This window comes from Amblyraja radiata, chromosome 10 (assembly GCF_010909765.2).
Source record: "Amblyraja radiata isolate CabotCenter1 chromosome 10, sAmbRad1.1.pri, whole genome shotgun sequence".
Taxonomy (NCBI): domain Eukaryota; kingdom Metazoa; phylum Chordata; class Chondrichthyes; order Rajiformes; family Rajidae; genus Amblyraja; species Amblyraja radiata.
The window spans coordinates 42,422,798-42,439,440 of NC_045965.1; the positions used below are offsets into that span (position 1 = coordinate 42,422,798).

The 16,643-nt window shown below is 41.5% G+C and overlaps 1 protein-coding gene across 9 annotated transcripts in view; it reads right to left on the bottom strand.

Annotated features, from left to right (window-relative positions):
* Window positions 1-16,643, bottom strand: part of mast2 (microtubule associated serine/threonine kinase 2) — a 349,172-nt gene that overhangs the window by 86,265 nt on the left and 246,264 nt on the right. For 7 of the 9 annotated variants that reach the window (XM_033028662.1, XM_033028664.1, XM_033028658.1 and 4 more), the window contains one exon: window positions 8,495-8,515. The exons of the other annotated variants lie outside the window; for them this stretch is intronic. In XM_033028662.1, the coding sequence (XP_032884553.1) occupies window positions 8,495-8,515 (21 nt within the window). The remainder of the gene's footprint in view (window positions 1-8,494; window positions 8,516-16,643) is intronic. 9 annotated transcript variants of the gene reach the window in all.

The following is a 16,643-nucleotide window of genomic DNA, read 5'->3' on the forward strand; positions in this document are numbered from 1 at the left end:
AGAGATCAATGCCAGTATTTTATCTAAAAAAAAGTACACTTCTAACATATCAATGTCCAGCAAATATTAATGAGCTGTAAAATTTTTAAATTACTTAAATGCATTTATTTATTTGGTAGTACAACTTATGGAAACATAGAAAAATAGGTGCAGGAGTAGGCCATTCAGCCTTTCGGGCCAGCACCGCCATTCAATATGGTCATCTAAAATCAGTATCCCGTTCCTGCTTTTTCCCCATATCCCTTGATTCCATTAGCCTTAAGAGTTAAATCTCTCTTGAAAACATCCAGCAAATTGGCCTCCACTGCTTTCTGTGGCAGAGAATTCCAGAGATTCACAACTCTCTGGGTGAAAAAGCTTTTCCTCATTCTCAGTCCTAAATGGCCTACCCCTTATTCTTAAACTATGACCCCTGGTTCTGGACTCCCCCAACATCGGGACCATTTTTCCTGCATCTAGCCATCCAATCCTTTAAAAATTTTGTTTCTATAAGATCCCCTCACATCCTTCTAAATTCCAGTGAATACAAGCCCAGTCGACCCATACTTTCATCATATGTCAGTCCCGCCATCCCGGGGATTAACCTGGTGAACCTACGCTGCACTCCCTCAATAGCAATAGAATAGAATAGCCTTTTATTGTCATCCAGACCGAAGTCTGAACGAAATTTAAGCAGTCATACATATAATACAATACAATAAAAAACAACAATAAACACATATTAACATCCACCACAGTGAGTCCACCCAACATCTCCTCACTGTGATGGAGGCAAAAGTCTTAGGGCTGCAGTCTCTTCCCTCCTCTTCTCCTTCTGCGCTGAGGCGATACCCCCCGGGCGATGTTAAAACCTGTCCTCGCGGCTCAAACACCGCGGCCCGGGGTAGTCGAAGCTGCCGCTCACCAGACCTGCTGACGCAGCCGCTGGCCCGCGGCCGAACCCCCGGTCTCAGGCCACCGCCACCAGAACTGCCGTCCCAGCCCCCGGAGCATCGTTCCAGCCCCGAGCCGGATCGCCCTCACGTGAGTACTGCCACCGTCTCAGCCTCGCGCCAGGCCGCCGCTCCTCCCTCGCACCAGGCCGCCCCGACCGGGCACCGCGCCTCCCTCGCACCAGGCCGCCCCGACCGGGCGCCGCTCCTCCCTCAAGCTGGGCCGCCCCGACCGGGCGCCGCTCCTCCCTCGGCTGGGAACGCCGTACCTCCCCGAGCTCGGCTACTCCGACGGGAGCACCGTTCCTTCCTCGGGCCGGCCGTCACAGCCCCTCACGAAAGCCCTGTTCCAGCCCCGAGCCGGGCCGTCCTCACGGGAGCGAGCTCAGTGCGAGTCCTGGCGGGCTCTGCCTCCTGAGCCTCGAGGTCGCCAGCTCCGCCATTAGGCCTCAGCGCAGACGGAGGCAGAGAAGGGGAATACGACAAAAAAGTCGCATTCCCCCGCAGGGAGAGACAGCAAGCCCCGTTTCAACCCCCCCCCCCCCCAAAACACAAACTAAAAACCAAAACTAGACTAACCAAAACGAAAATAAACAACCCAAAAAACACAAAACAAACAGGACTGCCGGAGAGCCGCTGCAGCCAGAGCCGCGCCGCCACTAGGGTGTCCTTCCTGAAATTAGGAGACCAAAATTGCACACAATACTCCAGGTGCAACCTCACCAGGGCCCTGTATAACTGCAGTAGGACCTCCTTGCTCCTACACTCAAATCCTCTTGCAATGAAGGCCAACATGCCATTAGCTTTCTTCAGTACCTGCAATACCTGCATGCTTACTTTCAGTGAACGATGTATAAGCACACCCAAGTCTCGTTGCACCTCCCCTTTTCCTAAACCATTCAGATAATAATCTGCCTTCCTAGTCTTGCCACCAAAATGGATAACCTCACATTTATCCATAATTTGTAGCCACAAAATGCATTAAAGATTGTCCTTGGAGCAGTCATTAACTTCCTCTACAAGAACTGTGAGTTAGCTATTTCCAAGAATTTATGCTTGCTTAGGAGAAATAGTTGCCACAATTGTTCATAGACTATGTAATTAAATTAAAATCACAGATCCTATTATGTTATACCATACATTGTATCATGTCACTCCTATAATTTGTTAATCATTGTTTACATAATGGGTTTTTTTCCAATTTTGAATCATGGGCTTTATCTCAATATAATGATGTAATCTTCTGCATTAATTGAAAGTTGAATAGTGCCAACTTGCCTGCCTTTAAAAGTTAGCTGATTTGAATTATAGAATCAGAGTAATGTAGCACAGAAATAAGTAATTTGATTGGGAATTACAATTAATCCCAGTTCCCTAGAAGGCTAACATGAAATGTTGCAGACAGAACAACAGCATATGGTGCACCATTCACTTCAAATCAACATCCTTAGAAAAGCAGAGGAGCAAGGACATTTTTCAAGACAGTTTTACCCATCCATATTCACAATGAATTTACTTTTATCTTCAGTACCTTACATCTTATCTTGGACATCAATAAATCTGACTGAGGATTGTCGATTGCTTAACGCTTCAAGCTTTTGAAATATTCGTGGACCAGAACACATCGACATGCAAGTTGTTGCCAATAAACAATGCAATACTCACAACTGATATGGAACAGAGTGCACCAAATTGTTGTTCTAAGTTCAAGACAGTACTTCAATGGTTCTATGATAGTACTTCAATGAATCATGTTTTGTTTTATTCTTAAGGGTTAGGTCTTGCTTATTAATTGGTGCCTTGTTTTGCCTTGAATAACTTAATTACTAAGTTTTCTTGATGCTTGGAAACTTAACCATTAATCAAGGGAGTTGATCTAAAACGGAATTGAACCCTAAACAAAATGTCACGTTATTAAATATGTATTACTTCCTTGGTTGACTTTCGTCTCTTGTTTGTCAAGAAAGTCAAGAGCGTTTAGTTATCATATGTGCCACCAACGGAACAATGACATTCTTACTTGCAGCAGCATAACAGGCCAGTAAACACAATACACATTGATAATATATAATAAACACAATTTCAATAAATGAATAACCCCAACTACCAATGAAAAAAACCCCTAAGTCCTTAGTGCAACCTAGGTCAGTCCATAGTTTATAGTTGATGTTAGTATTGTGTCATATTGAAGAACCTGAGCTATACTTGAACCCAGCAGTCGTGATTTTCAGACTACTATGCTTTCTTCCGATGGTAGGAGTGAAATGAGAACGTGGGAGTAGTGTAGGTATTTGATAATGCTGTTTGGCTTTGTGAGGCATCGCTTCTTACAGCTCCCTTGGATGATGGCGAGATCAGTACCTATGATGGACTGGGCAGTGATCACCATACATTATAATCTCCGTCGTTCCTGGGCGTTCAAGTGGCTGAACCAGGCCCTGATGCAACTAGTCAATATGATCTCTACATTACACCTGCAGAAGATCAAGAGGATATTCGTTGACTTTCCAAATCACCTCAATCTTCTAAGTAATTCTACGTTTCAATGATTTCAGCATTAAATATTTTTTCTGCAATGCAATGCAAAGAGGGAACTACTGGCATCATCGCTGCAAATTTTATGTATAGAACTGATGTTGAGTAGAAATTATGAAATGTCTTTGATTTGCTTGGCACATCACACAAAGATGTGGATATGGGTTCCATGTGGTTTAATACAACTGTGCTGCCATCTGTTCAAAGTCACTGAATGATAAAATACCTCCCTTCGAAGAGTAGCTGTGCAACATATGCCTTTACCACTACTGAAGTCAGGGTTATATTTAACAATGAATAGAACAAAGCGAAGGGGATCCTTAATTACTAAACCGGTAGGAGACTTTAAGATGGTTCAAGTAAATGTTAAAACCAATAACAATACGATGTCAATAAAGACACAATCATATGCACTTGTTAAAAGGGATTATTTTTGATTACTCAAATACAGTTCTAATATGAGGCTGGGTCAATGGAATACAAGCCTTGAACTTCACACCAACAGAATGTCATCTGGAGGAATGCTCCATGTAAAATGGTGCCTCAGAGGGCGGTGGAGGTAGGTTCTCTGGAAGCTTTCAAGAGAGAGCTAGATAGGGCTCTTAAAAATAGCGGAGTCAGGGGATATGGGGAGAAGGCAGGAACAGGGTACTGATTGGGGATGATCAGCCATGATCACATTGAATGGCGGTGCTGGCTCGAAGGGCCAAATGGCCTACTCCTGCACCTATTGTCTATTGTAAAATAGTCCAGTCAAATTAAAGCGTGCCCAGGTTTGCTTTTTCACCAAAGACTGTACCCACAGGTAAATAAACAAACCAGTGGAGCCTATGTCAGTTCAGTCTAAGTCATGCACAGGACCACAGAGGCAGTGAGCTACTTCTCCTGTCAATCTTTTACAGCCTGTGGCAGTTAAACACCAAAGGTGGACAGAAAATGATAGTAATGAAGTGATGAAACTCTTCATCAGAGAAAATGTATGAGTTTGCACAATTTGGAAGCTACTGGCCTATAATTGACAGTTGTTAAAATAAATATGCCTCTACTTGCCATTCAGAATAAAGCACTCAGGGCATGAACATGAAGTACAATAGAATTAGTATGCGTCCATTAGGAAATTTTAATTTCCAGACATTAAACTGTGGGAAGGGCTGAAATATTTGTAAATTTTCTAAAGGTTTTTTAATCACAGAAGATACTGTGGAAATCACGTACAAGATATAACCCTTTCTTTACGTTGTCTTGTAGAATTTGTGTAATTCATGTATAATTTACATTCTGTGTGTTTGTCTGAGTCTATGTCCCTGTGATGATGCTGCAGTCAAGATTTTCATTGTACCTGTATATCACTGTATTTGTTCATTGGACAATAATCTCAACGACTTGATTCTTCAGTGACTCCAAGAAACTCTGACCTCCAAATAGGAGAACAAGTATTAATAGTATTATTGGATTTAATATAATCAACCGCACTAATATGGCTGAAATGCAATGTCAATATAAGATTACAAGCATCTAAATTTCAAAAGTGCAGAGGACTTGATTGAGGTGGAAGGAAATGCAGATCTGAATTCCCACCTGCTTTTAGAGGGCATCAATAATACCGGTGCCCAACAAGAGTAAAGTGACGTGCCTCAATGAATATCGACCAGTGGCACTAACGTCTGTGGTGATGGTGTTTTGAGAGGTTGATTATGGGGCATATCAACTCCTACCTCGACAAGAACCTCGACCCACTACAGTTCGCCTACCGCCACAACAGATCATCGGAGGATGCAATCTCACTGGCTCTCCACTTGGACAATAAAACACTTATACCAGGCTGTTGTTTAGAGACTACAACTCGGCGTTCAATACCATCATCCCCTCCAAGCTGGTTACCAAGCTCACGGAACTGGGTCTCTGCGCATCCCTCTGCAAATGGATCCTCGACTTGACCACAGTCTGTTTGAATTGTCAGAAATACTTCATCCTCAGTAACAATCAGCACGGGAGCACCTCAAGGCAACCCCTTGCTTTACTCACTCTATATCCATGACTGCATAGCTGGACATAGTGCGAACTCCATCATCAAGTTGGTCGACGACACCACTGTAGTTGGACGAATTACAGATGGTGATGAGTCAGAGTATAAAAGTGAGATTGACCGATTGACCAAATGGTGCCAGAACAACAACCTGGCTCTCAACATCAGTAAAACCAAGGAACTGATTGTGGACTTTGGAAGGGGTAGGATGAGGACCCACAATCCTGTTTATATCAATGGGTCGATGGTGGAGGGTCAAAAACTTCAAATTCCTGGGCGTGCATATTTCTGAAGATCTTTCCTGGACCCAGCACACTGATGCAATTATAAAGAACGCACATCAGTGCCTCTACTTCCTGAGAAGACTACGGAGTTTCGGTATGTCAAAGAGGATTCTCTTGAACCTCTACAGGTGCACAGTAGAGAGCATGCTGACTGGTTGCATCATGGCTTGGTTTGGCAACTTGAGCATCCAGGCACAGAAAAGACTGCAAAAAGTTGTGACCACTGCCCAGTTCATCACCGGCTCTGACCTCCCCACCATCGAAGGGATCTATCGAAATCGCTGCCTCAAAAAGGCAGCCAACATCATCAAAGACCCACACCATCCTGGCCACACAATCATTTCACCCTTGCCATCGGGAAGAAGGTACAGGAGCCTGAAAACTGTAATGTCCAGGTTCAGGAACAGCCATCAGGCTATTAAACACAACAACAAATAAGCTCTGAACTACAACAGACTATTATTATTATTATTATACTATATTTGTTTATTTATTGAGTAGGTGTGCATGTGTATAATACATACTGAACTTTTTTTCTCCCGTTATGTACTGTGTTTACATATTCTGCTGTGCTGCAGCAAGCAAAAGTTTCATTGTCCTATCTGGGACATATGACAATAAAACACTCTTGACTCTCTTGACATAATCATAGATATAAAAACAGAAAATGCAGGTCAGGCAGCATTTCGAGTCATAGACTCATCCAGTATGGGAATAGGCCCTTCGGCCCAACTAGCCCATGCCGACCAACATGCCCCATGTACACTAGTTCCACCTGCCCCCGCTGGACCCATAACCCTCTCAACCCATGTTCATGTCCAAATTCTCATAAACGTACCAATAGTATCTGTCTCAACTACCTCCTCTGGCAGCTTGTTTCATATCCCCACCACCCTTTGTGTAAAAAGATTACCCCTCAAGTTCCTATTAAATCTCCCCCCCCCCCCCCCCCCCCCCTTCCCCCCCTCTGACCTTAAACCTATGACCTCTTGTTCTCGATTCCCCAACTCTGGGCAAAAGAATGTACATTTACCCGATCTATTCCTCTCATATGCAAAGAGATAATGTCCCAGATCAAAGAGCCTTCATCAGAATTTGTCTGATGGTCTTAAACCTGACATGTTAACACTTTCTTTCTGCAGATGATGTCTGATCTGCTGAGCTTTTCCAGTTTTTCTAGTTTTCTAGTATGTATTTGAAACACATGCACGCATACTCAATAATTTTCTAGTTTTAATTCAGTCCTTCAAACATGCCCTACCATTCAATGAGCTTGCGACTGCTCCGTCTAACACTCCATCCAATTGCTTTTAATCCATATTTTTTACTAATATGATTCAAAGATTAATCTGTCTTCTGAAAAATATCTGAGACACATTCCAGACTGCTACCAGCTAAGTGCTCATGGATCCCCTTTTGCTTTATTTCATTCATTAATAAATATAACTGAGACTTCAGTTCTGGTGAACGGAATGTGTTGCTTTTAAATATTTTTGAATTCACCCTTTTTCTGGAATCACATGCCAGGAAAGACACTTTCTTCATAACTACTCCAACAAATCATTTACCCTTCCAGATAATTCAAGACTTGGGTCTGATTCATTTACAAAAGTTGCACCAAATTATGCTTTGTTCTCCGCAGAACTGAAGGAGATTTTTTGGAACTCAAAGTGCCTGCATTTAGATGATGAATAAAACTGAAGCTTTAATTATATGACAAAAGGGTGATGTCTAATGTCCTAAATTCTGATGATATTTCTTGAAACCCATGTGATATAAATTCTGACCTGTTGGTCACAGCAGATAGAAAGCCTACCAATCAGCGCTCGACTGCTGGTTGCTCGAAAACATGCCTGTTAAATATTGCTGATGTTTGCGCAGGGTCTCAGATTAAATGGGGACAAACAAAGTAGAATGCGGCGAGAACTGGTGTCAAGGGCAAAATGGCCTCCATCTGTGCTGCAAATTTCTTTGATTCAAATACAATTTATTTTCCAAGTAAGAATGCAAAGGAAAACAAAACATTCATTCAGGTCTTGAATTAAAGCTGAGAACTGAAAAAAGTTTGAATAGTTGGTCTTTAATTTGTTACAACTCTTAGTAATGTCTATATCGCTGGGACAGATGCAGGGAATGTCAGAAGAACATAATTGTTGCTGAAAGTAACGGTTTTTATTATGTTCATTCAATGGTAAAGCTACTCAATTATACCATAACATTTCTAGTTTCAATTGAAAATTTTAATGCCAAGAATAAATCAAAACAGTTCTTAAATAAACCAAGTCATGATTTTACAAAATTTTACATGAGACACATTAACAGGCTACCGCTTAAAAACACAGAAAGACACAGGGAAATTAGGCATTAGGGTTAATACTGCCATAACCAAAGCATACCAGAACACTGAACAGGCACCATAAATTTTGCAATAATCTAAACAAGTGAGCACAAGGAGGACAAAATGAGCTTGGTTTACATTAACATACATTTAGTCGCACATCCAGTGGCGTCAACTGAGCAAGTTCCTCAATCAAATGCAATAAATTACAGATTGTGCACTCATACAAACATTCATTCGTACACACATACACACACACACAGAACCCAGTGAACCTAATTCTCCAGTGCATTTTCATGCAGAAAGGCACATGCAAACATGCAAATTAAGCTGAAGAACATGCAATAAATATGACAGCAACACCTATTTTGAGTGTTACCTGTCAGCTCTGTGACCATGGCTGCATCAAAGAAATAAAAATGCATTAATGGATAGCAAAACAATACACACGTTCAATTAGCTTGATGTATCAATCCATACAAGTGTTAAACACTAAACAGGCTACTCTTTGGTGTCTGTTTTTAATCTCTATCACAGCATCTGTAACAAAGAATATTTTACTTTAAATTAGGTATTCACAGTATTATGTTATTTCGGAAGTGTGCATGAGGCACTTTTTTTTAAATCCCTTATATTCAATGGTCAAATTGCATGTAGTAGCAACCATAAATTATTGGCTGCATTGAATAATTAACAATAGTTTACAAGATCTCTTCACAATGAATTTCTGTTTTTGTAATGATTTAAATACGTTCTGATATATAAATACATACATTGTTTTAATATTTTAATGTTTTAATACATGCATCAGTCTGAAGAAGGGTCTCAACCCGAAACATCGCCTATTCCTTCGCTCCATAGATGCTGCCTCACCCGCTGAGTTTCTCCAGCATTTTTGTCTACCTTGCATTGTTTTAAAATACATTCTCACATCACTTAACTGAAATGAATGCATTGATGGCACGAGTGGGAAACTAATTACCGGTCTTAAATCAAATGAAAGCTGATATTTTTTAAACATCATAGCCAGAACGTAGCCATTATGGTGGCATTGTAACTTAACACTTAAGCAGGCTTTTCTTTGCAGGATATGTAAAAGATTTTGCAAGTCCAGTTCCCCGATTATTGCCTTACCTGAAAATGCAACTCTAATATAGTGAACTTCCGAGACTATACCCCAACAATCAAAACAATCAAAATATATACTGAACAACAGAAGTAAGATTAGGCATGACATAATTGAAGGGATATGGTTTCACAAGCTTTCAGAAGGCAGAAAGGAGGAAAGTCAAGGCATTTTGGAGAGAGACTGTAAGAAAGCAACATACAAAAGTTAAAAGTGGATATGACACAAAGAAGACTGCAGTTGGTTCAAAGGCTTGTGATGTTGGAAAACAGCTGTAACTTCTGCATGGTGAAACCTTTAATAAAATCTGACAATGTGTACTTTAACCACATGCGATTTTTTTCTAATACAAATTGTGGAGTACAGAGGCAAATAAATAAATAAATGATGGTTCTTTGTCCCAAACATTATGGAGGAAACTGTAAATCAAAAATTAAATTAAATGCCATTGAATGCAATGGATAGATGGTTACACTTTCTGCTTTTGTGCATGATGTTTGCAAATGTTACTGCACAATCTTCTGCATACATCCCCTCTTCCAACCTCATGATAGGGGGATGATCAATAATAAAGCAGCTGAAGATGGACCAGCACTTTAGAACGTTCACTTTAGGACTGCTGGAGCGATGTCCTGGAGTTGGGATGATTGATCTTCAACAAATTGTATGGTTTGACCCCAACCTTTGGAACTTTTCCCCCAGATGGCCTTGACATTCATTTTAATTTGGGGTCTTCATATACTACTTGGTGGCATGCTTCTTGATGCCAAAGGCACCTATTTACTTTACTTCTGAAATCCAGCTCAACGGACCACATCTGGTTCAAGGGTATAACAAGGTCAGGAACTGAGTGATCCTGGCAAAATCTGAATTATATTGTGGTTTCAGAAGTTCTCCAACCAAAGAAAACTTTATGCCCATAACAAGTAGTATTCTTCCAAGTAGTGTTCAACATGAAGAAGCACAGATTTTTGTTAGTCAACAATCCCCCTGATCAACTTTTTGTTTAAGATGGAACTGCAGATGCTGGAAAATCGAAGGTAGACAAAAATGCTGGAGAAACTCAGCGGGTGAGGCAGCATCTATGGAGCGAAGGAAATAGGCAACGTTTCGGGTCGACACATCTGAAGAAGGGTCTCGACCTGAAACGTTGCCTATTTCCTTCGCTCCATAGATGCTGCCTCGCCCGTTGAGCTTCTCCAGCATTTTTGTCTACCCTAATCAACTTTGATCTAAAACACTCAATGAAGTCTGGATTTAACATTGAGGCCACAGGACTACTTGTCAGTTGTATAGAGGACAGATAATGTCGTAGGCAAATTCCGCATATGCATGAAAAATAGAACTAAATCTTGACCTCCAATTTTAGCCAAAATGTCTTTCAATTCTCAAATTCAATTCTCTGAAAACACAAATTATCACCTAAGTAAACTCTGAAATGGAAAGTACTCAGAAGGCAGACTCGTCAGGAATATCGAGTGCAATGGAAAGAAAGACACTGAATTCAATCGTGCCAAATGCTTACAGAGTAAATTACATAAACTGCACTATGCAAACATACGTCTGTCTTTCTTTATCAGAAATACTGATCAGATGCAAGAAATATTGTTTTCTCCTGTTAAATCTATAAGCAGTTATGGAAATAATTAATAATTAATCTATATAATTAATCTCATCTTGACCACTTCCTATCTGCGATGTATATTGATTTTAGAAAAAACGCTACCATATATCGCTATGATTTTTGGCCATCTTACACACAGTCTTCCTCCGCTGAGCAGGCCCCGAAGATTTTTCCCATCGATGAAAGATAAAAAAGTTATAAGTGTTTCAAAAACCTTGACATCCTCTCGCCTGTCAAACTGCGATGAAGATAACGCCTCTTCCTGGGGGGGGGGGGCAGGACTATAAAACCCCCGAATGCCTGGACGTGGCTCAGTCACTCTGCAAGATCGCGCGGGAGAGGCCACAACTCATTGTAAGCTGTGAATCAACTGAACCGTGAGTCTGCAATGTACTTGCAATAAATGATTTGTTAGCCCTTAATTAAAGTGCAATGAGATGTTTGGCCTGCCTTTGGCTTGAAATTGCAATGGCAATGGAAGTTAAATGAAAATGCAATCAGCTGTTTGGCCTGCCCTGGGCTTGAAACTGCAATGGCAATGGAAGTGAAATGAAAATGCAATGAGTTGTTTGGCCTGCCTTAGGCTTGAAATTGCAATGGAAGTGAAATGAAAATGCAATGAGCTGTTTGGCCTGCCCTGGGCTTGAAAGTGCAATGGCAATGGAAGTGAAATTAAAATGCAATGTGCACTTTGGCCTGCCCTGTGCTTGAAAGTGCAATGGCAATGGAAATTAAATGAAAATTCAATGAGCTGTTTGGCCTGCCCTGTGCTTGAAAGTGCAATGGCAATGGAAGTGAAATGAAAATGCAAGGAGCTGTTTGGCCTGCCCTGTGCTTGAAAGTGCAATGGAAGTGAAATGAAAATGCAATGAGCTGTTTGGCCTGCCCTGTGCTTGAAAGTGCAATGGCAATGGAAGTGAAATGAAAATGCAATCAGCTGTTCGGCCTGCCATGTGCTTTAAAGTGCAATGGCGATGGAAGTGAAATGAAAATGCAATCAGCTGTTCGGCCTGCCCTCTGTTTGAAAGTGCAATGGCGATGGAAGTGAAATGAAAATGCAATGAGCTGCCTGGCCTGCCCTGGGCTTGAAACTGCAATGGTGATGGGAGTGAAATGAAAATGCAATCAGCTGTTTAGCCTGCCCTCTGCTTGAAAGTGCAATGGCGATGGAAGTGAAATGAAAATGCAATCAGCTGTTTGGCCTGCCCTCTGCTTGAAAGCGCAATGGTGATGGAAGTGAAATGAAAATGCAATCAGCTGTTTAGCCTGCCCTGTGCTTGAAACTGCAATGGCGATGCAAGTGAAATGAAAATGCAATCAGCTGTTTAGCCTGCCCTGTGCTTGAAACTGCAATGGCGATGGAAGTGAAATGAAAATGCAAGGAGCTGTTTGGCCTGCCCTGTCCTTGAAAGTGCGATGGCAATGAAAGTGAAATGAAAATGCGATGAGCTGTTTGGCCTGCCATGTGCTTGAAAGTGCAATGGCAATGGAAATGAAATGAAAATGCAATGAGCTGTTTGGCCTGCTATGTGCTTGAAAGTGCAATGGAAGTGAAATGAAAATACAATGAGCTGTTTGGCCTGCCCTGTGCTTGAAAGTGCAATGGCAATGGAAGTGAAATGAAAATGCAATGAGCTGTTTGGCCTGCCCTGTGCATGAAAGTGCAATGGCAATGGAAGTGAAATAAAAATCCAATCAGCTGTTTGGCCTGCCCCATGCTTGAAAGTGCAATGGCAATGGAAGTGAAATGAAAATGCAATGAGCTGTTTGGCCTGCCCTGTGCTTGAAACTGCAATGGCAACGGAAGTGAAATGAAAATGCAATCAGCTGTTCGGCCTGCCATGTGCTTTAAAGTGCAATGGCGATGGAAGTGAAATGAAAATGCAATGAGCTGTTCGGCCTGCCCTCTGCTTGAAAGTGCAATGGCGATGGAAGTGAAATGAAAATGCAATCAGTTGTTCGGCCTGCCCTGCGCTTGAAACTGCAATGGCGATGGAAGTGAAATGAAAATGCAAGGAGCTGTTTGGCCTGCCTTAGGCTTGAAATTGCAATGGAAGTGAAATGAAAATGCAATGAGCTGTTTGGCCTGCCCTGGGCTTGAAAGTGCAATGGCAATGGAAGTGAAATTAAAATGCAATGTGCACTTTGGCCTGCCCTGTGCTTGAAAGTGCAATGGCAATGGAAATTAAATGAAAATTCAATGAGCTGTTTGGCCTGCCCTGTGCTTGAAAGTGCAATGGCAATGGAAGTGAAATGAAAATGCAAGGAGCTGTTTGGCCTGCCCTGTGCTTGAAAGTGCAATGGAAGTGAAATGAAAATGCAATGAGCTGTTTGGCCTGCCCTGTGCTTGAAAGTGCAATGGCAATGGAAGTGAAATGAAAATGCAATCAGCTGTTCGGCCTGCCATGTGCTTTAAAGTGCAATGGCGATGGAAGTGAAATGAAAATGCAATCAGCTGTTCGGCCTGCCCTCTGTTTGAAAGTGCAATGGCGATGGAAGTGAAATGAAAATGCAATGAGCTGCCTGGCCTGCCCTGGGCTTGAAACTGCAATGGTGATGGGAGTGAAATGAAAATGCAATCAGCTGTTTAGCCTGCCCTCTGCTTGAAAGTGCAATGGCGATGGAAGTGAAATGAAAATGCAATCAGCTGTTTGGCCTGCCCTCTGCTTGAAAGCGCAATGGCAATGGAAGTGAAATGAAAATGCAATGAGCTGTTCGGAATGCCCCGTGCTTGAAACTGCAATGGCAATGGAAGTGAAATGAAAATGCAATGAGCTGTTCGGCCTGCCCCGTGCTTGAAACTGCAATGGCAATGGAAGTGAAATGAAAATGCAATGAGCTGTTCAGCCTGCCCTGTGCTTGAAATTAAAATGGAAATGAAATGAGTTGTTTGGCCAGCATGAAACCACTAATTCCGGCTCACATTAGCCGAGAAACCAGTCCCGTTTGCCCAAAATTCCCGTATTAGCCCAGGAGGAGCATTTTGGCCCAAAAGGCCCGTGCCAGGCCAGGAAAAGTCCAGAAAAAGTGCCTTTCACTGAGATTTCACTCTGATTTTTTTCTAAAAGAGCCCCTTCGGCCCTTCAGGGCTGTACTAGCCCAGGAGGAGTCCCTTCGGCCCATCAGTAAGTATTCCCTCTGTAAGTATTAAACCTCACCCCAGTATTTTTCTCCCTCCCTTCATTGGGTCCCTGTGAGATCCAGGCCAGGATCGACTTTCCTCCTTCATTGCTGTGATTTGCAGAAAAAGATGAAAATGTCTAAAATTGATTCTCCACCCTCTCCCCCTTCTCTCTCTCACAGAGTCTCTCACCTGTTTTGAGCAGACTTTCTGGCAGTTTCTGAGCTGCCAGCCCACGAGGCCTGAGTTACTGAGCTGCCAGCCACCAGGCCTGAGTGACTGAGCTGCCAGCCCACCAGGCCTGAGCTGCCAGCCCAAGAATCCATTTGGCCCACAATGTCCATACTAGCCCTCTGGAAACCAGTCCCTTCGGCCCACAACACCCATACTAGCGCACCAGAAAGCCACCCCCCCCCCCCCCCGCCCCACTGGCCACTAATATTGGAATTGGTGAAGAGGTGGAATATTGCGTTGGGGGACCAGCCCTCCGGTGTGAACATGGGATCCAACGGGTCCCACTTAGTCTAGAACAGCTTTCAACGCACAACATACATTAAACTGGAAAACTGTGGCTGCTCTTGGCCTGGAATTACACCAGATAATGACGTTAAGCACAAGCCATTGGAGAATAATTATCTGTACTCTAAAACAAAGTAATTTTCATTATATGAGTAATTTTTCTCTGTCACCACACCTCTGTATGGAATCAGAAGTGTTTGAACCTTGACCAACATTTAAATGCCTCTCGGGTAGCTTTTGATTAAAGAATATCTGCTGGAAGAAACAATTGATCTTGCAGCAAGGAGTTGAACAACCAACAAGCATTCCTGACAGCTTTGACGTAGCAACAAAATGTAGTTTGCATTCACTGTTTTCCCACAGACTTCTTGTACCCCTTGCAATTAGGTTTATTCCCTAATGTTTCATTTCCTAAAAAAATCTTTCAGTATTACCTATAGGAGCTGGCCCTTATTAAAACTACTGCATACACGGCGGAAAAGTCAGCAGCAATGTCTGTTTGCTTATTATTGTAGCCTGCCAGAAGAATCAAATGCTAAATTTGACAGACTTACAAGAGTGGCTGCTTCAAATTCGAAAAATTCTCAGAGTTGAGATGTTTTGTGGATTTGCTACCATAGCTTACCCAGACCACCATGTATTAACCCAAAATAGTCCTTAAAAAAGATGGTTAAAATATTGCTGTCTTCTCTTGCCCACAGGTATCGAGGCGAGTAGGGGAGAGTAGAATTGAAAAATAGATAATTAAAAGGTACAAGAGAATCTCTGTCCCTAAAGGCTATGATTGCTTGGACAATTTGAGCTATCAACACAAAGAATTGTGATTTGTCAGACTATCAGTGGATATGCACCAAAAGCAAAAAAAATGGAGCAAAGGCAAAAATTAGTCATATCAATTTTACTGCAGCAGGTTCAAGCAATTAAGAGCCCAGTTTTTGAAGACAATAACCTTTTTCTGAAAGAACTTTTGTAATTACCGTGCCTCATTTTTGTTCATTTATTCTTACTCCAGCCTTTCTTTAACTTTGATAAAACTAACTTTTGTATTTATTTGCCTGTATTTTTCATTCAATCATTAGAATTTACTGTGCACCCTGTCAAATCTGTACCTGAAGTTAAGCTTGTAAGATGTTCTGCAAATAGCATTCAAGTCCAAAACTCATCAAAAACTGTTCCAGTCTGTTGGCTTTGCGACAATGGCTCAGTCTCCTGACTGCCATTAAATCACATATCTTCCTTTTTATTTCCTCTGCTGCTCCCTCCCTCTTAATTTCTAATTTTCCCCAGTTGGGATGAAAGACCATTATTCCAAATTCATAACTGATCTTCTCTCCACAATTACTTCCTGTAATAATAATAAGTATTTCCAGCATTTTCACTTTTTATTTCAGTTCAAAATCTGCAAGCTTATATTTTTGAGAAAGTTAAGTTTAAGACCAGTGGTGTACCATTACAATATGGGAATTAAGAGATAAAATTATAGCAACACTTGAGGAACCCACAATTTTGAGATCGTTGGATCACATATGTTTAACAGCACCTTGACATATTAAATGTTTCCATTTTCTGCTGAGGCTCAGATTATAGCAACAAAAAATATAATGCTTGGTTCAATAAACCTTCCCATGGATGGGAAGTCACAGATTAGCGAACAAAGATTTAAGTTAATTGATGGATGGATCCGTGATACCTTGAGGAAAAAATTCACTTGAAGAATAGTGGGAGTTTGCAAGTCACTGTCTGAAATGATGATGGAGATAGAAACGCACATTTATATTTCAAAATAACCTGACTGAGCACTTGCAAAGCTGAAGGTTACACTGACAGTTGGGAAATGGGACTAAGATAAAATAGCTCTATGTTTGGCAGGGTATGGAGATAGTGGTTTGAATGTCCATAAATTTCTATGTTTCACTATCCTTTTGAAGATATACCTTATCTCCCATCTTTTGGTACGATACAGTTCACATTTATATATCGTTCAATTTATGTTTAAAATTCATTGCAGAATATACCTTACCTCCCACAGAATTAATTTTTTGAACATAAATGTGAACTGTATTATGCCATGATGCTATTCATCCATATGTGAGCTCCCCGAAGCATTGGATTATTAGAATTATTATAATATTATTACC